Source organism: Papio anubis, chromosome 4, assembly GCF_008728515.1.
Source record: "Papio anubis isolate 15944 chromosome 4, Panubis1.0, whole genome shotgun sequence".
Lineage (NCBI taxonomy): Eukaryota > Metazoa > Chordata > Mammalia > Primates > Cercopithecidae > Papio > Papio anubis.
Genome location: NC_044979.1, coordinates 176,953,280 through 176,978,816, shown reverse-complemented (window position 1 = coordinate 176,978,816; position 25,537 = coordinate 176,953,280). Strand labels below are relative to the sequence as shown.

The 25,537-nt window shown below is 49.4% G+C and overlaps 1 protein-coding gene across 1 annotated transcript in view; it reads left to right on the top strand.

Moving 5' to 3' along the window:
- TMPRSS2 (transmembrane serine protease 2) overlaps positions 1 to 24,634 on the top strand; it is a 32,953-nt gene extending 8,319 nt beyond the window's left edge. The window contains exons 4-14 of the mRNA XM_009202216.4: positions 3,535 to 3,621; positions 4,593 to 4,712; positions 9,428 to 9,554; positions 10,746 to 10,856; positions 13,403 to 13,446; positions 15,699 to 15,870; positions 17,246 to 17,421; positions 18,485 to 18,580; positions 20,676 to 20,818; positions 21,323 to 21,475; positions 23,049 to 24,634. Of these exons, the coding sequence (XP_009200480.2) occupies positions 3,535 to 3,621; positions 4,593 to 4,712; positions 9,428 to 9,554; positions 10,746 to 10,856; positions 13,403 to 13,446; positions 15,699 to 15,870; positions 17,246 to 17,421; positions 18,485 to 18,580; positions 20,676 to 20,818; positions 21,323 to 21,475; positions 23,049 to 23,060 (1,241 nt within the window). The 3' untranslated portion in view covers positions 23,061 to 24,634. The remainder of the gene's footprint in view (positions 1 to 3,534; positions 3,622 to 4,592; positions 4,713 to 9,427; positions 9,555 to 10,745; positions 10,857 to 13,402; positions 13,447 to 15,698; positions 15,871 to 17,245; positions 17,422 to 18,484; positions 18,581 to 20,675; positions 20,819 to 21,322; positions 21,476 to 23,048) is intronic.
- Positions 24,635 to 25,537: the final 903 nt, after the last annotated feature.

Genomic DNA, 25,537 nt, shown 5'->3' with positions numbered 1-25,537 from the left:
AGCCAGAGGTTCTCAGTCAGAACCATTTGGACCCCCCAGAGACAACTGGCAGTGTCTGGAGACAGTGTGGGCGGTTACAAGTAGGGAGGGGTTGCTGCTCCTAGGTAGGCACCACGGATGCTGCTCAACCTCCTGCAAGGCACAAGACAGCCCCCTGACAGCAAAGAATGCTCAAGGCAAAATATCGTTTAGTGTGGAGGTTGGGAACTCCTGGTCTTTGTCCATTATGGGGATGGAAGGAAGCCAGGGTGAAAGGGTTAAGGAACTGTCTGTATGAGCTACCTCCCAAAGAAACAGCATGAAGGTCCTCTCCTGAAGTCAGCACCTCCAGACAGTGGTGTTCCACCAGTGACGGCCAAACCCAGGAGGGCAAATGAACCCCTGGCCCACCTGATGGACACATTTCCACTTTTCCCAGGAAAGACTAGGTGATGACAGAGTTGGATGGGTTATATCAATCCCTTATCGGTTGCTTTTATAAGGGAAGCATATGAACCTACATGTATGATTTTGCATTATAAAATTCATAAACTTAAAAGTAATTTAGTAATTTAATTGAACTTACGCTGGTATTATTTTTAAGAAAACACTGTTGGCATTTAATATATAGAAATGTAGACATTTTGAAAGTGTAATGTTTGGCTTTGAAACTCTTCTCCCAGTTATTGAGTAGCACACATTCAGAAGCATGTATCAGGAGTATAAGGAACTTTTTCCAGACTTAATGTATTTATTTGCTTTAGCAACAGCCATAGAAGGTTGATGATTGAATAGGAGCAGACACACAGCTTAAAGCTTAGGCTTTGGGGAATCGAAGGTCAATAGTCCTCCAAATGTGGGCGTGAAACAAGCAGTTAAACGCAAGAAACCATAGGGCTGAGTTGACAACCTTAAGTTGGTCATGATTGAGGGAAATGCATAGTGGGTTTTGTGTGCGTGTTTTTTTGTTTGTTTGTTTGTTTGCTTTTTGAGACGGAGTCTCATTCTGTCACCAGGCTGGAGTGCAGTGGCACGATCTCGGCTCACTGCAACCTCTGCCTCTCGGGTTCAAGCAATTCTCCTGCCTCAGCCTCCCGAGTAGCTGGAACTACAGGTGTGCCACCGCGTCCGGCTAATTTTTGTATTTTTAGTAGAGACGGAGTTTTGCCATGTTGGCCAGGCTGGTCTCGAACTCCTGACATCAGCTGATCCACCTGCCTTGGCCTCCCAAAGTGCTGGGATTACAGGCATGAGCCACTGTGCCCAGCCAGTGGGGTGTAATTAAACTCTGCAACAGCAACCATGTCAAGCCAGGACCCAGTGGTGTCTGTACTGACCCTGCGCTGACTACAGATGCCTGTCCAGCAAAGTAAACTTGGGTTTGCACACGCTTCTGGTGAGACCTGTACAGGTCAGCACATGCTGAGTGTGAGGTTCAGGATACCTAAGTGAATAGCCCTCAACTCAGCAGACCAGTTATTTTATCTTGGATAAAATGGCACTCGGGAAGCCGTCTGTGGAGGAAAGTGTCCTTGGTAATGGGCCAGAGAGGCCATCTGGAATTTCTCTCATGAACTACCTTGGCCCTAGCTTACCTCCATCATATATAATCATTGCAGCTGAGTTATGAGAACGTTGTGTGCCTGGGCATGGTCCTCAGACCAGTGGTGCTGGCATCATCTGTGAGCCTGTTAGAAATTCAGATTCGGGTCGGGCACAGTGGCTCACACCTGTGATTCCAGCACTTTGAGAGGCTGAGGTGAGTGGATCACTTGGGCCCAGGATTTCGAGACCAGTCTGGGAAACATGGTGAAACCTCATCTACCAAAAATGAGCCCAGCAGAGCGGCGCACATCTGTGGTCCCAGCTAGTCGAGAGGCTGAAGTGGGAGGATGGCTTGAGCCCAGGAGGTGGAGGCTGCAGTGAACCATGATCGTACCACTGCACTCCAGCCTGGGCAACAAGCAAGACCCTGTCTCAAAAAAAAAAAAAAAAAAAAGCAGTGCAGATTCATGCCCGATCCCCAACTGAAATAGAATCTCTGGTGATGGGAACCACCACATTCCCCAGGTAATTCTTAAGCCTGTAACAGTTTAAGAGTGACTGTAGAATTGTCAGAATGTTGTCACAAAGTGAGAGGCATGGCATTGAGCCCTCAGCAGCTGGGTCAGCTCTGAACTTGTCTCCCTGGCAGACCTCCAGAGGCACAGGTGTGGCCAGGTGTGGAGTTCCAGGCTGCCATGCCACCTCTGCAGCCCAGGAGGGTCTGTTCAAATGACCTCTCCTCCTCTCTCCTCCACCTCTGCACCTTTCTTCAGGGAAAGCTCCCGGGAGCTCCTGGACCTGGGGCTGCCGGGCATCAGTGGGGTGATGTGGATGGACGCCCTCCCTCCTGGCCCATGAGCTGGCTGAGCCCAGCGTCTGACTCTGCCATGCCTCTCTGGTGCCTGTAGCTATCCTCCGAACTCTGTGTGACTTTTGGCTTACCCTCTGACCAATAATGCCATGTCTTACTAGAGAAAATCAGTGACCTCTTCCAAATTCCTTAATTTTTATCTGAAATGTGCCTTTCCTCTGAGTTTGGTATTTCTGCCCTTGGATCAAAGGGCCTATGCTGGTGCTGTCCAGCAGGACTTAGGGACGCCATGGGAAGGTTCTACCGCTGCACTGCCGGACATGGTAGCCACTGGCCACACGTGATGACTGAGCACCTCAATTTATATCATTTTACTTAATTCCATGGAACATTAATTAAATAGCCACATGTGGCTGGTGGATGTCCGAATGGGACAGTAGCATCCATTCGCTAAACTACCTTGGGTAAGACAAGTTATTCTGCTTTGAGTACCGCTGACAGAGTGATGATAGTTTTGAGGACAGTATTATTATTTTGCTTATGCTTGTAATTATCAGGATGAGGTCTTAGTTCTTTCTTTTTACATTAATCATCTGCCTATTTTAAGATCCTCTTTTAGCATACCATACTTTTTTTTTTTTTTTTTTTTTTTTGAGATGGAGTTTTTGCTCTGTCACCCAGGCTGGAGTGCAATGGTGTGATCTCAGCTCACTGCAACCTCTGCCTCCTGGGTTCAAGTGATTCTCCTGCCTCAGCCTCCCAAGTAGCTGGGATTACAGGCACCTGCCACCACACACGGCTAATTTTTGTATTTTTAGTAGAGACGAGGTTTCACCATGTTGGCCAGGCTGGTCTTGAACTCCTGACCTCGGGCGATCCACCCACCTTAGCCTCTCAGAGCATTAGGATTACTGGCATGAGCCTCCGCGCCCAGCCATGCATACCATACTTTTTAAAGAGCCTAACCTTCGTGTACTTTGCTGAAGATCACAGCTTCCTCCTGTTGGTCTCCAAATTGCATAAGATTTAGTGTTATGGAAGAAGCAGGATCGTCCATCTTATTTCTTAAAATTAAAAGTCAGATTTTTAAGAAATAATTATTTCTTAATATGGTGTACTATAAAAATAATAGATAACATTTGAGAGCATGACTTCTAAACAACTCTGGTCTGAACGTTGCACTCTCCTCCTTCTTCCAGAGACTAAGAAAGCACTGTGTGTCACCATGACCCTGGGGGCCGTCCTTGTGGGAGCTGCGCTGGCCGCTGGCTTGCTCTGGAAGTTCAGTAAGTGCAGGGAGCCTCGATGCCACCATGTGCTCCTGCAGTCCCCAGTGCTCTGAGCCAGACCCTGCTCTCTGGCCTATTGAGACCTCTGGAGGCCCTCCATGAGGTTCCTCTCTTCCATAACGAGGCTGTCTGTCTTCCCTTCTCTTGTTCAGCTATGAGATTGACACATCATGGGGAAAGCATTTAGAATGTACCCAGCGCTTTGGGGTGCTTGGTGCCACCCAGCACTGTGAGCACAAGTTCTACCTTGGGGCCATACTCAGTTACCTGTATCTCACTGCACAGCAGTGGCTGTTGGGGGCCAGGCCCGCCCCTCCCTGTCCTACCTCCTGCAACTGCAGCCTGAGCCTTTCCCATTAGCCTGGGGTGGTGCAGACCCATGCGCCATTGTGGATCCTTGAAGTTACCTGTGTGATAGAGAGGACGTGTGAGTGCCGTCCAAACGCAAACACTGAGAGGGTCCTTCCCATTGCCCCCACAGAAGTAAGGTGGCCCAGTGCTAATTCCACTTATACTTGCTGGTGGCAAGGACACTTCTCCTCCTTATTAAAGTGGGGGAATTAGCTGGGTGCGGTGGCTCACGCCTGTTATCCCAGCACTTTAAGAGGCCAAGGCAGGTGGACCACCTGAAGTCAGGAGTTCGAGACCACCAGCCTGGCCAACATGTTGAAACTCCATCTCTACTAAAAACACAAAAAATTAGCCAGGCATGGTGGCACGTACCTGTAATCCCAGCTACCTGGGAGGCTGGGGCAGGAGAATCACTTGAACCCAGAAGGCAGAGGTTGCAGTGAGCCAAGATTGTGCCCCTGCACTCCAGCCTGGGTGACAGAGTGAGACTTCGTCTAAAAAAAAAAAAAAAGTTGGAGGCTGCAGAGAGCTACAGTAACGCCACTGTGTTCCTCACTCCATGAGGCTCATTGGGTTTCTCAGCCTGATGGGCACCTCTCTTCTGTTTTCTCTGCAAGTGGGCAGCAAGTGCTCTGACTCTGGGATAGAGTGCGACTCCTCAGGTACCTGCATCAGCTCCTCTAACTGGTGCGATGGCGTGGCACACTGCCCGAGCGGGGAGGACGAGAACCGGTGTGGTGAGTCGGCCTTGGCCTTGGGAAGGGACTGCTCTGCTCACCTTAGAGACAGCAGCCAGGTCCAGGAACCTTTGGGTGGCTGGGCCTGGCCTGTGTCCAGTACGCTGACACATGATGCCATTGAATTCCTGCTCCAGGCTGAGCCCTGGGGCTCAGAGGGGTTGTGTTTCTGGCCCAACCGCACACAGCAGGTGGGAGGGAGATGACAGGGCCACCGAGGACTGTGTCATTGGAACCATACGTGCTCTGAACTGCCACAGGAAGTCAGTTAAGATGAGCAAACTGTTTATAAAGTGGGAGATGCAGGCCAGGCACGGTGGCTCATGCCTGTAATCCCAGTACTTTGGGAGGCCGAGGCAGGTGGATCACCTGAGGTCAGGAGTTTGAGACCAGCCTGACCAATAAGGTGAAAACCTGTCTCCACTAAAAATATAAAAATTAGCCAGGTGTGGTGGCAGGTGCCTGTAATCCCAAATATTCAGGAGGCTGAGGCAGGATAATCACTTGAACCTGGGAGGCGGAGGTTGCAGCGAGCTGAAATCATGCCACTGCTCCTGCCTGGGAGACAAAGCCAGACTCTGTCTCAAAAGATTAATTAATTAATTAATTAATTAAAAACAATGTTGGAGATGCACTATGTTATTTTCAAAACAAGCTGCCTTTAAAGGTCTATCTCTCGTCACAGAGTGGGCTCATCTGTTTTACTTTATTTTCTGTGGTTTATCTATTTACTTATTTTAATGAACGAGGAAGCATTGCACCTATTTATGGCATACCACATGATGTTTGGATACATGTATGCCTGTGGCATGGCCAAGTCAAGCTAGAACATGGGCCTTACCTCATATACATGTCTTATGAAGAACACATAAAACCTGCTCTCATAGTGATTTTCAAATATGCAACATAGAGTTTATTAACTGCAGTCACTATGATGTGCAATAGATCTCTGGAACTTATTCCTCCTGTCTAGCTAAGATTTTGTGACCTCTGACCAACATCTCCCCAGTGTTGTCACCCCCCACCCCCAGACTCTGGTAGCTGCCATTCTCTCTGCTTCTGCGAGTTTCATGTTTTTACATTCCACATGTCAGTGGCCTCATGCAATGTTTGTATCTCTGTGTCTAGCTTGTTCACTTAGCGTAATGTCCTCCAGCTTCATCTATGTTGTCGGAAATGACAGGATTTCCGTCTTTCTTACGGCGGAATAGTATCGCATTGTGCATATACACCACGTTTTCTTTATCCATTCATTCACCGAGGGACACTTAGGTTGATGTCATATCTTGGCTGTTGTGAAAAATGCCACAGTGAGCATGGGAGTGCAGGTCTCTTCAACACACGGATATCCTTTCCTTTGGAGATAAACCCAGCAGTGAGATTGCTGGATCACATGGCAGTTGTGTTTCTAACTTTTTGGGGAAACTCCATACTGTTTTCTATAATGGCCATAGCAACTTCCACTCCCACCCACAGGGTGCAAAGGCTCCATTTCTCATCTACATCCTCACCAACTCCTGTTATTTTCCATCTTTTTGATAGGAGCCATGCTTAGAGGTATGAGATGATACCTCATTGTGGTTTTCATTTGCATTTTTATTCGTATTTTTCATGAATTTTTGAGGGTGATTTCAAGGGTAGTTAGTGGCTATAACAGGGAAAGGAGCCTGAGTATGAGGGTTGTGCTAATCATCCCCCTCCTGCCCGCTGCATACTGAATGGGGCTCGGCAGGGGGCTTTTTACTTTCTTCCTCTTCTTTTAAAACTTATTTCCCGGCTGGGCGTGGTGGCTCACACCTGTAATCCCGACACTTCGGGAGGCCACGGTGGGCAGATCATGAGGTCAGGAGTTTGAGACCAGCCTGACCAACGTGATGAAACCCTGTCTCTACTAAAAATACAAAAATTAGCCAGACATGGTGGTGCATACCTGTAGTCCCAGCTACTCAGGAGGCTAAGGCAGGAGAATCACTTGAACCTGGGAGGTGGAGGTTGCAGTGAGCCGAAATTGTGTCACTGCACTCCAGCCTGGGCGACACAGCGAGACTCCATCTCAAAAAAAAAAAAAAAAAGTGATTTCCCAAGCATTCCAGGCTTGCGGATCAGCGTTGGTGGCAGGGTGCGCTCTCACATCTTAGTTGCCGCTAAGCACACTCTGACATGTTTACACTAGAACCATTTTTTTTTCTAGAAATAGAAATTTCAGAATTGTAGAGTCAGAGGACTTAGCAGAAATCTCTTAGGTAGTTCTCCGCCCCTCCCTCAAGTGCAGTCCTAACCTCCTGGCGTTTTCTGTAGAAACCATGAGCCTCAGAGCTGGCCGAGAATTCTAGACAGAGTTTTCCGTGTTAAAGTAATTCCCCCTCTCCTAAGGGCCATCCTTGGTGGGGACTGGCTTCCTATCACGCCCTCACTGTAAGTCCTGGCTGTGGAATTTCTGGTGAGGAGCACTGGCCCGTGGAGCTCGGCCCTTGAGCGGCCCGAGTGTTCTGTGTTCTTGATACCTTTCCTCCAGCACAGCCTTGCTTCCCAGAAAAGGGTTTGCACTTGAAAATGATGCATTTGCTGATTAAATATAGTTCTTTTGCTTTATTTAGTTTCTTAAATAAAGTGGGGAGTTTTTAAGATGGAGTAGCTTGTAGTTAAGATAGCACGTGGAATGGTTTTTTTTTTTTTTTTCCCCTGGTGACAGGGTTTCACTCTGTTGCCCAGGCTGGAGTGCAGTGGCATGATCACGGCTCACTGCAACTTCAACCTCCTGGGGTTAAGCAATTCCCCCAGCCTCAGCCCCCCAAGCAGCTGGGACTGCAGGGGCTCGCCACCATGCCTGGCTAATTTTTGTATTTTTTGTAGAAATGGGGTTTCGTCGATGTTGTCCAGGCTGGTCTCGAACTCCTGACCTCAAGCAATCCTCACAACTCAGCCTCCCAAACTGCTGGAATTACAGGCGTGAACCATAGCACCTGGCCTGGAATGGCTTTTGATATTCTTCTATGTGAACATGTGGGTGAAAAAACACCAACAAAGTCCTTATGTTACCTGAAGAGTTGCTCTCTTCTTAGTATTTAAGTCGTATTTATTTAAATACTTTAATAGTTGTACACCCAGGTAGGTCAAAATCAAGGAAGTACAAAAGGGTATGCTGTGAAAAATCTTTTTTTCCTTGCTCTGCTTACTTACCTACCCCCCATCCCCCACCTTACACCCCAGACACACACAGATGTGTGTCTGTTCACTGTTTTAAAAGTAACTGAAATGAGATATGCTGCTGCTTCTTCTTTTTGGTTTTTTCTTGTTGCCCAGGTTGGAGTGCAATGGCAGCAACTCAGCTCACCGCAACCTCCGCCTCCTAGGTTCAAGAGATTCTCCTGACTCAGCCTCCCGAGTAGCTGGGATTACAGGCATGCACCACCACACCGGCTAATTTTCTATTTTTAGTAGAGCCGGGGTTTCTCCGTGTTGGTCAGGCTGGTCTTGAACTCCTGACCTCAGATGATCCACCCACCTTGGCCTCCCAAAGTGCTGGGATTACAGGCGTGAGCCACCGTGACTGGCCTATCTTATTTATTTTTAAAAAGAGCTTATTGAGATCTAATTTATGTACCATAAAATTCAAGTATATAATTCAGTGCTTTTATATATAAAACATTGTATATATAAAATAACTTACTGAGATATACTTTTTTATATAAAACAGCTTATTGAAATGTTATTTATGTACCATCAAATTGAAATATATAATTCACTGACTTTTATATATTCACGAATATGTGCAGCTATCACCACAGTCAATTTTAGGATATAGGACATTTTCATCAGCTCATAAAGAAACCCCAAGCCCTTGAACTATCACCCCGTATCCCTCCTCCCAGCCCATCCCTCCTACTCCTAAGCAATCACTAATCTACTTAGTGTCTATAGATTTCGCACTCTAGGCATTCCATGTGAGTGGGATCATGCAATATGTGGGCTCATGCAGTACGTCTGGCTCCTTTCACTGAGCATAAGGTCTTCAAGGCTCATGCAGTTGCAGCCTGGGTCTGAATTTCATTCCCTCTTCTGGCTGAATCATATTCCATTGTATATTGTGGACATATCCGATTCTGCTCACCCAGCTGTTGGTGGGCATTTGGAGTGTTTTTGCCTGTTGGCTGTTTTAAGAGGACTGCAGTGAATGTTCGTACAAGTTTTTGACGCAATGCCTGTTTCAATTATTTTATGTAGAGAGCACTTTTTGCAGAAAAAGAATAGTTTGTGGCCTCCCTTTGTGTGCGGTCAGTGCCTCGCAAAGAGTAAGCTCTACGCAACCACTTCCGGAGTCGCGAGGATGGCGGGGCTCGGGTAGCAGCTAGGACAATATAAGCTGGGACAAAGCCTGGTGCAATGGTTCACACCTGTAATTCCCACACTTTGGGAGGCTGAGGCAGGGGGATCACCTGAGGTCAGGAGTTTGAGACCAGCCTGGCCAACATGATGAAACCCCATCTCTAATAAAATACAAAAATTAGCTGGACGGGGTGGTGAACACCTGTAATTCCAGCTACTCAGGAGGCTGAGGCAGGAGAATCGCTTGAACCCGGGAGGTGGAGGCTGCAGTGAGTGGAGATCACACCACTGCACTTCAGCCTAGGCGACAGAGCGAAACTCCATCTCAAAAATAAAAATAGAAAAAAAAAAAAGAAAGAAACTCACAGAAAATCCTCCTTCTCGTGCAGTTCGCCTCTATGGACCAAACTTCATTCTTCAGGTGTACTCATCTCAGAGGAAGTCCTGGCACCCCGTATGCCAAGACGACTGGAACGAGAACTACGGGCGGGCAGCCTGCAGGGACATGGGCTATAAGTGAGTACGGGGCAGCACCTGCATGGTGACGGGAACAGACAGCAGAAACATGAGAAGACCCTCTCTCTGCCTCGCCGTGAAAGTACCGGCACATGAGTGCTGGGGACAGTTGTCACCTTCCAAAAGCTGAGCCCTGTAACCAGCAGGTGGAACTTGTCCTGCTAGGGCTGTGCCCAGCACACGGACCTCGGCTCGCTGCCACTCTGCCCTGCCTCCTCCTTGGCCTCTATAGACTTCTAGTTGCTCGGGAGTGCCCAGTGCTGTGGTCATCTGGTCAGGGGTGTGGGCTGAGGGCATTAGGTGCCTCTTTTCCCAAGATGCCTCTCAGCCAGGGTCCATTCACCCCCTGGGTAGAGGTTGGGCCAGAATAGCCGGCGAGGAGGGTTGGGCTGGGGAGAGCAGCAGGGACAAATCCTGTGCCCAGTTTCACTGCATTTGGGAGCCATGGAAGGCTTTTGAACTGGGGAGAGAATCAATCAATCAGATTTATACTTAAAAAATGTCGTTCCTGCTTGCAGCTCTGAGGGAAGGTGGGAAGGCTTAAGGGGGTGTGTGTCCCTTGCCAGTGGTTCCTGGTAGGGGGGCGGTGTGGCGGTTACCACTTACCAGCACTGCTTGGGGAGATGCGGCAGCCCTCAGGCATCAGGGAAAGGCATCAGTAGAATCCTACCGCCACTTTATTTTCCACAGGAGGGTCCCCAGGTGATTTCTATGCAACTTTAGGGTATTCAATATGCCAGTTTTCAGAATGAATTACAACTTGATGAGAAAGTTGGCATCTTAGCTAGTCACTCTGCCATCCCTAAACAGCAAGGGAGAATTACACAGCAAAGTGCCCAATCACAGTCCAGGAACCTGGTGGAATTGATAAACGGGGACATTTTAACATCTGTACCTTTTATTAGATTAAATGTATGTATGATTATACACTCCTATGTCCTTCTCATAGTTTCCTGATCCTAACCTGGATAAGAAACACAACCAATGAAAAAATTTTACCTGACACTTTAGGGTTATTGAACCAAAAAATCGTTACACTTGGTTAGAATGTGTGATTTTTTTTTTTCCCTAAATGCTAAGGTTTTTCCCTCTTATTTTGAATGTCATATAAGAAGTATTATGGCATAGTATAGGATTTGTATTTGCTTATGCCTTAACCATTACATAAATAAGGTTTTCTGTCTTTTTTAGGAATAGTTTTTACTCTAGCCGAGGAATAGCGGATAACAGTGGAGCCACCAGCTTTATGAAACTGAACACAAGTGCCGGCAATGTCGATATCTATAAAAAACTGTACCACAGGTATGCAGTGATTTCTTCTTTGAAACATTTTGGAATGAAATCAACTAGGAGACACCATGGGGAATCGCTGTCCTGAGTCTCATGTCTCCAAGCTGTAATACTCGGTCTGGATGGGTTTTGCACTGGGAGAAGATTAGAGTCTGACCAGGCCTGGTTACTCTAAGCAGCTCTTCATTTATTCATAGGAAGTGGCCGAGGTTTCTCTGCTATTTCATTTTCAGCCTTTACCGTCTGCCCTCGATGGTACCGGGTAACACTGCAACACTGACATTCAACTCTATTTATTTTCCTTTGCTCTTCAGACATTTAGAGATGTATCTATTGTGTCAGGGTGTGGTTCTAGGAATCCAAGATAATATCTCAGTGTCCCAGCCGGGGTGACCGGCTCATCCCGGTTTGCCAGGGACTTCACTGGCTTGAGCAAGGAAAGTCCTGCTCTGTTCCAGGCCGCTGGGCTGGCTGGTCCCCTTAGCCCCAACCCTGGGACGGCAGTGCCAGACAGTGCTCTGTGAGGGGTGGGCAGCATTCTGGCAGCCTGGGAATGAGTCGTGTGTGTCCATGGGGTAGAAGTAGGCACAAGCCACAGGTCACGTGATGAGTGGCTGACCTGGCTGGGAGGGCGGAAGAGGGGATGGACTTAGCTATCCCTTTTGTTTTGCACATATTTAAGATGTTTGCTATGATTGTTGCTGTTATGTGAGTGTTTTCTGATGTGAAAGATACACAGTGTCCTGTGCCCATGAGCTCTCCTTGCCTCCCAGGTCCCCAGGGCTTATGCCTGGTGTCTAGGCATCACCTCCCTGCCCGCCAGGTGCCAGGTGCTGCGTTTCGGGGGAGGATGAACTAATCACCCTGCGCCACCTTTCCTCTGAGTAGGAGCCTGGGGCAGGTTTGCATTCCTGGTGGCCGCTGGCAGAGGTGTCTGGGGGCCTGACTTCCACCGCAGCCTGCTGTCCTGGGGAATGTGGCAGGGCAAGCCCAGTGGGGAGGGCTGTGCGAGGCCAGGTGCACCCATCAAAACAGCAGGGCTGCGGTTTGTCCCTGTGGAGAAGCTAAACACAGCTGCCTGGGCACTTTGTAAATGCTGAGTGGTTCTTTGTCTTTCTGGGTTACACACAGAATCAGGGAGCCAAGTCCAGCTGGGCAGGGGTGGGGGAGGGGAGGAGGTGCTGCCATCCCTTGGCAAGAGCCTTGGGAACTCACAAGGAGGCTGGAGGGCTTGGAAGAAAGAAGAGGAGGCCATTGTCTGGTAGGCTCTATTCTGTCTCCACAGTGGTGGTGGGGGGAGGAGGCACTTCTTTTCCTCTTTTTGTGCAGGAGTTGCCCTTGGATGCCTGAGTTCTTGGCTTGTTTTCTGTCGGGCTTCTGTGAATAGCCACATGTGCCCTGACGCTGTGACCACACAGGGCTATCTCTACCGCCCTTAGGATTCTTAGGAAATGTCTTCTCTTGAAGAGAACATGTCTTTGCTTGGCCGTGTCAGTGCCCCAGAGCCAGAATCCACCTGGAATGCACCTGTAGTCACTGGGAACCCAGGGGGTGTGCCTCAGTAAGAGGGTGTTAGGAAGGACCTATTATTGTAGGGCCTGGGCTCCTGTGAGGTGGTTTAGGGGCGGCTGGAGGAAGTAGGGCTTTGCTCTGGATTGGATGCTATCAGGAAGCAGGGGTAATTCTGTGATGGCTGCTTTATTATTTTTTTTCTAGGAGGAGGTTGAAATGAGGCTAGGCTAAAGCTATGATTGGTAAAGAAATGTCCATCGTTCAAGTTAACCAGGACAGGAGGAGAGTTCAGGTCGTGATTTTGTGGTTCTGACCACCAGGTTCCTGTTCTGTCTGTTCAGACATCATTTCAGAGGAGGCTCCTTGTGTCTGGCCCCGTCTCAGACATGGGAAGCCTAGTCCGATATTGATGCTCAGTGAAATTGTTTATGTTCCGCAGAGCACACGGCCCAGTTGTCGGGGTGGGCCAGCTCTGCACGCCACAGGCTGTGACTTTCCTTCTCAGCATAGCCTGGGGAATTCACTGAAGGACAGAAGGCATCAATGACTTCCTCTTCATCCATAACCTGGGATGTTTGACTCCCAAATGAGTAACTCTTATGTTTCTTCTAATTCTAGGGAAATTATTGGTTATGTTGCCTTCAACACTACAAATGTAAAGCAGTCATAGGAGCCCAGAAGTTTCCAAATGTCTTCCTTACAAAATTAGAAGATGATTTTAAATTCCAAGAGGAAAAAGAAAAACTAGCGTTATCGTATGCTTACCCTCACAACCACCTTAGGAGTTGGTACAATTTTAAGAGAGGTTGAGTAACTTGCCCAAGGTCACACAGTGGGGATATGAGCTGCATACTTTGGCTCAATGTCGGTCTTTGCCACTGTCCCTATATGGATTTACTTACCTTATTGGGGTTGTAAATCACAGACCCTTCTACGTCTCAGAAGACAGGAGAGGGAACATCAGAAGAAATGACTGATTTCTGAGCATGCGAGAGGCAGGTGACTCCTCAGTATCGTGACCAGAATTTCCCTTGTTCTTTTTGTAGTGATGCCTGTTCTTCAAAAGCAGTGGTTTCTTTACGCTGTATAGGTAAGTTCATCTGGAGTCCCCGTTTTGATACTTCTAAATGCTTTCTACTTTCAGAACAGTACTCCCTGTGTCTCTGGCGGCGTGGGAAGGAAGAAGGTGGGGTCACGGGTTGGGATGTGCCCAGCAGCCTCTCGCTGTTTCCAAGGAGCTCTTGGTTTGGATTTTCATGGCCTGCAGACACCTTCAGCCTTGGGTCCAAGGGACACCCCCTGAGGTCAGGCACACTGAGGAAGCTGACAAAGCACTACGCTTTATGCCACCCATGAGCCGGAGGCGCGGCAGGTCCCTTTCTCCAGAAAGTGAAGGGGGTGGCGTTAGTGAGCCCTGGCAGCCACCTAATGTGGACTTGGAGCATCTGCAGGGCTGTGGTCCAGCACCATGGTGTGGCCACCACGTACCCATCAGCCAGTGGTACCTGGGAGGAGAGACAAACCCGGAGAACAACAGCGCTCTTGCCTCTTCTCTCCTGAATTTTGGACAGTGGCTTAGACTTGGCTGTCCCCATCTCCGTGTTTGGAGTGCTTACAGTTTCCAAACCGTTTGCAAATGTGGAAGCCGCCATCGCTCTCCTCCTCTGGGATGGCCCAGTGCTGTTGTGGGGCCGTGGTCCTGAGCTCAGCTTTTCATTTGAAGAGGTGGAAGGCACTGACACAGTCATCCCAGCAGGGCTGGCTCAGGTCTTCTTTAGGTCCTGAGTTGGGGTCCAGCACAGCTCCAAGGGCACGTGGTACCCGCCCTGCCCTCTGCCCATGTACTCACCTCCTGGTGGAGAAGACACTCGCACACAGCAAGCAGGGAAGGCAGCAGGCCTCTTCACCCCTCACCCCCTCATTTTTGACTTTGTCGATTTTTGATGATTTTGATGATCCTTTTGACGATTTTGATTTTGATGATTTATTTATTTGATTTATTTATTTTATTTTTATGATGGATTTTTGATCCTTTGACGATTTATCTTTTGATGATCCTTTTTGATTTATCCGGATGGATTTTGATTTTGATTTTGTGATTTTTGATCTTTATTTATTTATCGATTTTTTATGATCCGTGATTTCTCGTGATGATTTTTGATCTCGTGATGACGCGATTTTGATGATCGATTTTTTGATTTTATTTGATTTTTGATGATTTTGATGATTTTGATTTATTTGATGATTTATTTTGATGATGATTTTTTTGATCTTTGATGATTTTTGTGATGATTTGATTTTGATGATTTTTATGATGATTTTGATTTTGATGATGATTTTGGATAAAGATTTATTCGATCCTTGATGATTTTGATTTCTCTTTATTCAGCAGATTTGGATGATTTTGATTTTTTTGATGATTTATTTACGGATGATGATGATTTTGATGATTTTTATTTGATGATTTTATTTGATGATGATTTTTGATGATTTATTTACGGATTGATTTTTGATTTTTGATGATTTTTGATGATCCTTTACGTGATTTCGATTCAAAGCGGATGCCGGATGGATTTCGGATTTTCTGACGTGATGATTTTTTGATTTTATTTTTGATGATTTTTATTTTATTTTTATGGATTTTTGATTTTTTGATGATGATTTTATGATTTTGATGGATTTTTGATGCCGGATTTTGATGATTTTATGATTTTTAAAGATTTTTATCTTTTGATTTTTATTTATTTTTTGATTTTATTTATTTTTGTCCTTTATTTATTTTATTCAAAGGATTTTATTGACGATTTTGATTTTGATGGATGCAAGCAAGATGATTTGCGATTTTGATCCACCCCTCACCTCCCTCACCACCCCTCACCTCCCTCACTCATCTCCCTCACCACCTCCCTCACCACCACCCCCTCACCGCCTCACTCACCTCCCTCGTCTCCTCACCCCTCACTCCCAGCCTGCCCCTCCCATCTTCCTTTTCTTTGTGTGAGAATCTGGGGCCCTTGAGTGGTGTCAGTCCCTCCAAGACTCAAGGAGTCCCCAGGGCCTTGTTATCCAGAACACCCCGACCTGGGTCCCAGGAGACCCCATGGGATCACAGGAGTGTTCAGGCATATGGTGCTTCCTGGGTCTGGGTGGGCTGAAGGGGCGTCCTCCCTTCTCCAAGCAAGAGGAGACCCCCAGGAGCCCCCTGAGTCGGCCCCCAGCAGTGGTGCCGGTGCCATCTGCCCTGTCCTTGCAGCCTGGGAGACCCTCGGGAGGGGAGGGTGCTGAGTGGCTGGGCGGCTTCTGCTGATCTCACCCCACTGGCCTCCTGTTTGTCTTCCTCAGCTTGTGGGGTCCGCTCAAACTTAAGCCGCCAGAGCAGGATCGTGGGCGGCCAGAACGCGCTCCCGGGGGCCTGGCCCTGGCAGGTCAGCCTGCACGTCCAGAACATCCATGTGTGCGGAGGCTCCATCATCACCCCCGAGTGGATCGTGACAGCTGCTCACTGCGTGGAAAAGTATGCCAGGGGCGGCGCGGGCTGGGTGGGGTCTCTGGGCTGGCCTCCAGTCACCCTGTGACCTTGAGCAGGGTCTCAACCCTTGCAGCCTGGGCGTCCTTGTGTTTAAATGGGGAGAGTGTTGCGCCTGCTTCCTAGGCTTGTGGGGCACCAGGTGCACTCATGCCAGGCAGTGTGCATGGCTGTGTCGTCCTTCAGCACGTATGCACTGAGTGTCCCCTGCACGCGGGACACAGGGTGCAGGTGGAACATTCTCCACGATGTCACCATGACCAGCGTTCCTTCCAGCCGCCGTCCTCTGAGCTCTGTCCTGCCCTTGAGCGAAGCCCCCGCCCCCTGAGGTCTCCTCTCTCCGGGACACTAGTCCCAGGAGAGGACACACTCAGACAGGCTCAGGGGCCTCAGGCTGCCCTGCTGGAAGGTCCCTGGGGTTAAGTGTTCTTGGCCACAGCATTGCTCATGCAAAGGGTTAGGTAGGGGTGAGGCTAGCTGTGACAGTGTTAGCATTTATGGAAGCTACCAACCCCTCCCCTTTTTCTTAAACACATAGTGCTTTTGGTCACATGCTGCTTTGGAGGAGGCCTTACTCGGTGGATGTATTTTTCTGCCTTAGAGAGAGGCTGAACTGGGTTTGACTCTTGGCCCAGCCCTTTTTGGCTGCGTGGCCTTAGATGATTCACTCAACGTCTCTGACCCATGGTGCATGCAGCTATAAGATGGGCATGCCCTTCTCCTCTCGGGCTGTTATGAAGGTCAAGGAAGCAAGGGCTGTTACCCAAGGGTGCTCCCTTCTCTGCCCATCTTCACACCCCCGCGTGCTCTGGGCCCTCTAGGAGCTGGGTTTCTCTCAAGGGCTGTTACCCAAAGGTGCGCGCTTCTCTCCCCCTCTTCATACTCCCGAATGCTCTGGGTCCACTAGGAGCTGGGATTATCTTAAGAGGGAAACACCTGGATAAAGGAAATGGTTTGATTGATATTGGACTTCAAGTCTGTTCATCAATACCCATTTATTAAGCACCTACTATGTGCCAGGAAATGCTTTGGCATACAAAGGAAAATAAGGGCCAGTCCTGCTGGAAATGGCCTTGAAACCCCAGGGAGGGATGTCGGCCCCATGGTGGGTGCTGCAGATTCCTCGAAGGTGACACAAGAGCCAGAAAGAGGGATGATGTCGGGGGCTGAGGCGGGGAGTCGGAGTGGAGGGAGCGTGGGGGAGAAGGGGAGGCCAAGCCCCTCCTCCACTGTCTCCCTGTGAGGTTTTTGGTGAATCGTCCCGCCTCTGGGTGTCTTGTCTCCAGCTTCTGATGTTGGAAGTTCATCCACCAAGAGCTCCGTGTTTGTGGCTCTGAGATACTGAGTCCTTCTTCTCTCCCAGACCTCTTAACAGTCCGTGGCAATGGACGGCATTTGTGGGGACTTTGAGACAATCTTCCATGTTCTATGAAAAAGGACACCGAGTAGAAAAAGTGATTTCTCATCCAAATTATGACTCCAAGACCAAGAACAATGACATTGCGCTGATGAAGCTGCATACGCCTCTGACTTTCAACGGTACACGTGGCTCAGGCTTGGCAAGCAAGTTGGCAGAATCTTAAGGAGATGTTGATTGGAAGTGACACTTGTGCTGTGCCAAATGGAAGGGAGGCATTTGCGTTGAGCGAGGGTGGTGTGCAGTGGGTGGCCAGTGGGAGAGGCTCACAGAGGCTAAGAGCACCTGCCGCATTTTGGGGGAGGCAGCAGCCACCACATCTGTTCTGTACTATACTGAGTGGTGATGAGTCAAGCCAGGGGTGGAAAAGGCTAGAACAGGGCTTTCCCACTGCAGCACTCTTGACATCTGAGGTGGTTCTCTGTTCTGGGGCTCTCTTGTGCCTTGTAGGATGTTTAGCAGCATCCCCAGCCTCTACCCACTGGAGGCCAGTAGCTCCCAAGTTGTGACAACCAGTGTTGTCTGCTGACATTGCCAAACATCCCCTTTGAGGCAAAGTCACTTCTAGTTGAGAACTACTATTGAGATGTGTAAAGATCCTTGATTTTTAAAGATACATTCTAAAACCAAGTTGCTTAATTCAGGACAAACATGCTTTCTCTTAGCCTCTTATTCGGTCCCACTCTGGTCCATCCAACGGTCTGGAATGTTCTAGGCCCGTGTGGATAGAGAAGAAGCAAAACCTCAGCCCTCCCTACAACGTGTCTGTATTCACACTGGGAAATGGTCCACCTATAGAAGAGCGAACACATGAGCAACGGCGTGGTGCCTCTGGGGCGAAAGCTGACTCCACTGGCTTTTTGGCTGTTGCCTCCTGTGTGTCCTTCCCCTCTTGGTCACCTGGAGTGTGTAATTTTAGAAGCAGAGCTAGCAAATAATTCCTCTTATAGCAGAGTTAGCAAATAATTCTACTTCTAAGTAGCATCACTTCTTGCCTGCCAGAAGGAGGGGTCTGGCAGGGGGAGAAAGTGAGAATGTGGGACTTGTTGGGATGCAGGGTCCTCTGGGCAGGGTGGCCGGGGTGCCAGGCCCAGCAGCCTGCATGTGGGAAGGCCAGGTGGAGACATAGCCCTTGGCCTTGGGTGATACCAGCCTGGCTCACTGTATTTTCTCTTCTTAAAACAGAGGTGGTGAAACCAGTATGTCTGCCCAACCCAGGCATGATGCTGGAGCCGGAGCAGCACTGCTGGATTTCTGGGTGGGGGGCCACCCAGGAGAAAGGTGAGGCTCCTGGGCATGTAGGACTGCAGGGCCCACAGATGGAGCATTGGGTTCGGAAGTGGGAGGTCCAGGTTTTAATCCCAGTTCTACTACTCAATGATTGGATGACTTTGGGTGATTCCCCCAGTCCTTGTGCCTCAGTTTCTCCATCTGCTAAATGGGAGAAATCCTGCCCAGTCTACCTAATACACTGTGTTCTTATTACGATCACACGGAGCAGCATGTGGAATGGCTTTTGAAGTATCTGGGTCATACGAGTTTAGAGGTGCAGGATCTCCTGTGTTGCACCCATTGTGAGCTTGGAGCTGCCCTGGAGATCCCACCAAGGCCTCCATGGCTGAGTGACAGGGGCTTGGTGAGGACGGGCATCCTGGACCTGTGGTGGCCACATCTAAACCTGTCCTCTGCCCTGATAACCACAGAGAGAGGCTCTCTCGGCCCCCTTCAGTTGCAGTCTGCATTTCTCTCTGACAGTCTTTCAAATGAAGGGAGCCTGGCTGCTTCATTTTTATGGAGGGTTGGAAGAGCTTAGTGGCAGGCACAAAGGTTCATTTTACATATTGTTTACATCCTTCTCAAAAGCGTCTAGGCCATACAGACAGCAAATCCGTTCAAACAAGGGGAAAAGTACAAAGGTTGGGTGATTTGGGGGGAGCATCAGGGAAGGTAGTGGGGGGCATCCTGGCTCCTCATCAGCAGAAACTTACTGCAGTGGAGCCACAAGCTGGGCAAAAGGCCTCATGGAATCCAAGACGAAGGGAATAGCGACAAATATGTGTGCACACCTGCACCTAGTGCGGGCTGAGTGCTACTCAGGTGCCGGGAATGTAGAAGTGAACAGAGTAAGACAAACATCTCTGCTGTCAGGATCTTTACCTCTCTTGTGGATGTGGGGGCCGGGGGCGGGGGGCAGGTGTGGTCAGACAGAAGACAAACAACTGAGCGAGGTACTTCCAAATATCTGAGGGTGGGGAGCAAGGTCCCGGCTACTTTGAAGGGGTGGTCAGGGAAGGCTTCTCGGAAGAGGTGGCATTTGAGCTGAGACTCAAATGGCAGAAATGTGTACACATCAAAAAGGCTAGTGCATGTATCTTAAGGTGTGGTCAAGGGGCCAAGGAGGTGGGCTGGGGCCAGATTGCATAGGTCCTTGTGGATTATGGTGAAGACACCAGCTTCTCGTCTGCTTGAGGTAGCAAGATCGTGAGCCAGGGAGTGCCATGATCTGGCAGCTGTGTGGGGAGTGGGGATGCATAGATGGAGATGAGGATCATGGTGACGAGTCCATTGCTGTGGTTCCCTGAGACAGGAAGGCAGCTCATAGCAGAGTGTGGACATGGTTGTGGAGAGATGAGGGTACATTTGGCCTAGAGCCACCAGACTTGCTGATGGGTTGCACGTCTGTGGGAGAGAGAGTGAGAAGTCAGGGACGATGGCTTTCTGCTCTGTGACTGAAGTCCCAGGGTGGCGGGTGGTGCCATCTTCCAAGCCAGGGAATATTGGTTGGTGAGAATTTGGGGTGGGAGAAGGTGTGATGGAGGGTTCTGGTTTTGCACATTAAGCCCACGGTGCCCAGAAGATACCCAAGGGGAGGCGAAGCGAGAGTGGGAAATGCAGAGATAGCAAGTGCAGCCCTGTGTCTTGAGAAGCTCTCATGTGCAGGGGAGCCAAGAAGCAGGCGGCCTAGGGAGGGTTGTGTGTGCTCCAGAAGGGTGTGTGCGTGCCAGAGGGGAAACGGGAGCCTGTGTCCTGGGTAGTGTTCAGTGAGGAGCGGGAAATTGGTTCGGCAGAACCAAGCCTTTGGTGAATAAGAGGGGGATTCCACGGCACTGATAGAGCCCTGTGGTTTCAGAACTGGGAAGTTCTTTCCCTGAAGCTGAACTCTAGAGCTGCACTCAGCACAGGCACTGCCAGTTGTAAGGAGAATCCAGGTTTCCCAGGAGAGGGCTTGGTGCTAGGATGAGCTGAGGGGGGCAGGGCTGGAGAGAGAGCTGTGACCATCTGTGTAGTGTGTGTGCAGGTCTCAGGGAGGGAAGTGTGCTCTCCCTGCGAGAGCTGCTGGCAACACTGGGAGCTCAACAAGTCTCCCTGTCCTTAGGGAAGACCTCAGACGTGCTGAACGCTGCCATGGTGCCTCTCATTGAGCCGCGGAGATGCAACAGCAAATACGTCTACGACGGCCTGATCACACCAGCCATGATCTGTGCCGGCTTCCTGCAGGGGACCGTTGATTCTTGCCAGGTAATTCAACATGTTTATTCTACCTTTGACCCTTACCAGATCCTACTGAACCCCCCATGAGGGAGAGGGCATTCTTGGGGTCAGCAGAGCCTCCGCAGTGACATGGAGCCAGCTCGGGGCAGTCATGGGAAGTGATGGCCACAAACAGTGTGAACACTTCTGGTGGCAGAAGCAAGTACAAACAGCAAATCACACGCGCCCTCTGAAAAACTGGTATTTGGTAAAAGTGCCAGTGGAACAGAAACAAGTATTTAGACTATTTTAAATTATGAACAGCAATTTATTTGGTAACTATTAGCTTGTACAGATTAAAATTCAGGGTAGGGGCTGTCTCTTTGGGGGTTACATCTCTGTGACCGTCACCCTTTGATGGTGGAGACTTGGAGCCCACACAGTCACTCGTAACTCACACTGCAACACACACCCCCACCTCCTCTAGGCCTGGTCAGTGGTGTGCAATGGATTGTGATTTTTCTGCTCTCTGTACCTTGCCGTGTCCCCCAGGGTGACAGTGGAGGGCCTCTGGTCACTTTGAAGAACGACGTCTGGTGGCTGATCGGGGATACAAGCTGGGGATCTGGCTGTGCCAAAGCTTACAGACCGGGAGTGTACGGGAATGTGACCGTCTTCACGGACTGGATTTATCGACAAATGAGGGTAACTATCCTGTCCTGCTTCTGGCTGTGTTCTCTGATTCCTCAAGCCAAAGCCAGACATCTGTTAGGCATGGTTCTGCTGCCGGAAGCTGACTGCTGACCACTGGTCAGCATGAAACAAACCCCGCTTACTCCAGCCACAGCCCCGTTCCCCTGGTGTCCACCCATTGCTCATTGCCTCTCACTGACTTCACTTGCATATTTCCCCTGGTGCTTGGATGAAAAGCGCTGGGGCTCGGCTTGTGTACTCTTTCGTGCTCTGCCGACCACACTTAGTTCTGGCTCAGCTGACTCAGTTATTCCACCCAGGCCACCTCGCATCAAACTTTTTTTTTTTTTTTTTGAGATGAAGTCTCACTCTGTCGCCCAGGCTGGAGTGCAGTGGCACGATTTCAACTCTCTGCAACCTTTGCCTCCAGGGTTCAAGTGATTCTCCTGCCTCAGCCTCCCGAGTAGCTGGGATTACAGGCACCCGCCACCATGCCCAGCTACTTTTTGTATTTTTAGTAGAGATGGGGTTTCTCCATGTTGGCCAGGCTGGTCTCGAAGCCCTGACCTCAGGTGATCCACCCACCTCTGCCTCCCAAAGTGATAGGATTACAGGCGTGAACCACCACGCCTGGCCTCACATGAAGCTTTTGATTTACAGAGAGCAGAGGGAAGAACCGACTGTGCCCATCCTTTTCTGGGGCTATCGAGTGGCCCCTGGGCAGCCCCCAAGGTTAGGAAGTGCAGGAGCAGCCAGGGTTCTCTGATGCCCCAGACTCAAGCACGAGGGAAGGTCCCAGGGGTTCCCTGTGAACCTCATGGACGTCTCTGTTTAGCAGAGCCCTGGCCTTGGGCATTGCCCAGATAGAGGTTGAGAACCAGATCTTCTCATCTCCAGGGCCTCAGACCTGTAGTTTTCTCACATTGCTACGCTTTCTAGGGCTGGGCTACTAGTGGAAGAAAATGCTCTATTCTGTGTCCTCTCAAGTCTCCCAGATGCCCAGTCTGTTGAAGGAGGAGCAGAATCAGGGGGCATTTCCCGCTAAGGCCCAACCTGTGTCTCCTTCAGATGACACGCAGGACTCAGGGCCTTCCCGTGACCATGGGGCCCAGCTTAGCCTCGCCTGGCACAGGGCCCAGTGCTGGAAACAGATGACCCCAGGGGAGGCAGGGCAGGAGGGAAGTTGGCAGGGCTGGGACGGTCAGCCAGGCTGAGGGGCGGACTCACGCCAGGATGGAGCTAGCAAATGAGCCGGGTATGTTTGGCGGCTGCAGGTGGGTCCGTGTGGCTGTGCGGGGAGGGAAGGGCTGTGTGGCAGGAGAGCAGCTGGGGGAAGCCCAGACTCTGCTGAAGAGATGTCCCTCGGGCTGGTCTACACACATGCTGCCTGCTCCTCCAGGAGCTCCTGCCCCGCCATGCTCAGCCTAACTCTGACCTCCATGCTGGAGAGAAAAATGATCCTTTGTGCTATTAAGCCTTGCTTATTTGGTTTCTAAGTGCTTCATGTGAACCTAGAGGAAAAAAACTGTTTTCCACCTTTGTTTGTCTTAAGAAAATAATACTTATTTTTTTCCTATTTGAACAGGCAGATGACTAATCCTCATGGTCTTTGTCTTTGACGGCGTTCCACGAGAAAACAAAGCGGCTGGTTTTGCTTCCCCGTGCGTGATTTACTCTTACAGATGATTCAGAGGTCACTTCATTTTTATTAAACAGTGAACTTGTCTGGCTTTGGCACTCTGCCATTCTGTGTAGTCTGCAGTGGCTCCACTGCCCAGCCTGCTCTCCTTAACCCCTTGTCCACAAGGGGTGATGGCCGGCTGGTTGTGGACACTGGCGGTCAAGTGTGAAGGAGAGGGGTGGAGGCTGCCCCATTGAGATCTTCCTTTTGAGTCCTTTCCAGGGGCCACTTTTGGATGAGCATGGAGCTGTTGCCTCTCAGCTGCTGGATGGCTTGAGATGGAAAAGGAGAGACATGGAAAGGGAGACAGCCAGGTGGCACCTGCAGCGGCTGCCCTCTGGGGCCACTTGGGTAGTGTCCCCAGCCTAGCTCTCCACAGGGGGTTTTTGATGATTGGTTCTTAGTGCCTTAGCAGCCCCGGATGGTGGCTGGAATAAAGGGACCAGCCCTTCATGGGTAGTGACGTGGTAGTCACTTATAAGGGCAACAGAAACATTTTTGTTTTTACAGGGTGAGAATGTAGACAGTGCCCTTGGTGCAAGGGAAGCAACTGCAGAGGAACTTGCCCTGGGCACTCCTGGTGCAGGTCTCCACCTGCACATTGGGTGGGGCTCCTGGGAGGGAGACTCAGCCTTCCTCCTCATCCTCCCCGACCCTGCTGCCAGCACCCTGGAGATTGCACATGCCCCTTGGTCCTGGCAGGGGGCCAAGTCTGGCACCATGTTGGCCCCTTCAGGCCTACTAGTCACTGGAAATTGAGGTCCATGGGGGAAATCAAGGATGCTCAGTTTTAGGTACACTGTTTCCAAGTTATGTTTCTACACATTGCTACCTCAATGCTCCCGGAATCTTAGCATTTGATGTCCACCTACATTTAACTCTTTGAAACTATCATCTTTTTGCCAAGTTTGAGTGGTGGCCTATTTGAGATACTTTGACAAAATGATTGGCTTCTGACTTAACGTTCTATAAATGAATGTGCTGAAGGAAAGTGCCCATGGTGGCGGTGAAGAAGAGAAAGATGTGTTTTGTTTTGGACTCTCTGTGGTTCCTTCCAATGCTGTGGGTTCCCAACCAGGGGAAGGGTCCCTCTTGTATTACCAAGTGCCATAACCATGAGCACTACTCTAGCATGGTTCTGTCTCTTGGCCAAGCAGGCTGGTTTGCAAGAATGAAATGAATGATTCTACTGCTAGGACTTAACCTTGAAATGGAAGGTCATGCAATCCCATTTGCAGGATCTGTCTGTGCACGTGCCTCTGTAGAGAGCAGCATTCCCAGGCACCTTGGAAACAGGTGGCACTATAAGGTGCCTGCTCCCCAAGACACATCCTAAAAGGTGTTGTAATGGTGAAAACGTCTTCCTTCTTTATTGCCCCTTTTTATTTATGTGAGCAACCATTTGTCTTTTTTGTATCTTTTTTAAACTGTAAAGTTCAATTGTGAAAATGAATATCATGCAAATAAATTATGCAATTTTTTCAAAGTAATTACTGCATCTTTGAAGTTCTGCCTGGTGAGTAGGACCAGCCTCCATTTCCTTGTAAGGGGGTGATGTTGAGGCTGCTGGTCAGAGGACCAAGGTGAGGCAAGGCCGGTCTTGGCGCTCCTCTGGTTGGTGCCCTCAGTTCCTGCAGCCTGTCCTGTTGGAGAGGTCCCTCAAATGACTCATTATTATTCTGTTAGTCTGTTGCCATGTTCCTAATAAAGACATACCCAAGACTACAATTTATAAAAGAAAGAAGTTTGTTGGATATACAATTCCACATGACTGGGGAGGCCTCACAATCATGGCAGAAAGCAAGGAGGAGCAAGTCACATCTTATGTGGGTGGCAGCAGGCAAAGAGAGAGTTTGTGCACAGAAACTCCCATCTTTAAAACCATCAAATCTCGTGAGACTCATTCACTATCCCAAGAACAGCACAGGGAAGACCTGCCCCCATGATTCAATCATCTCCTATCAGGTCCCTCCCACAACACCTGGGAATTATGGGAGCTACAATATGAGATTTGGGTGGGGACACAGAGCCAAACCATATCATTCTGCCCCTATACCCCCCAAATCTCATATCTTTACATTTTCAAATGAGTCAGGCCTTCCCAACAGTCCCCCAAAGTCTCAACTCATTTCAGCATTAACTCAAAAGTCCACAGTCCAAAGTCTCATCCAACACAAGGCAAGTCGCTTCTGTCTATGAGCCTGTGAAATCAAAAGCAAGTTAATTACTTCCTAGATATAATGGGGTAAATACAGGCATTGGGTAAATACAGCCATTCCAAATGGGAGAAATTGGCCAAAATAAAGGGGCTGCAGGCCCCTTGCAAGTCCAGAATCCAGCAGGCCAGTCAAATCTTAGAATGCCAAAATGACCTCCTTTGACTCCATCTGTCA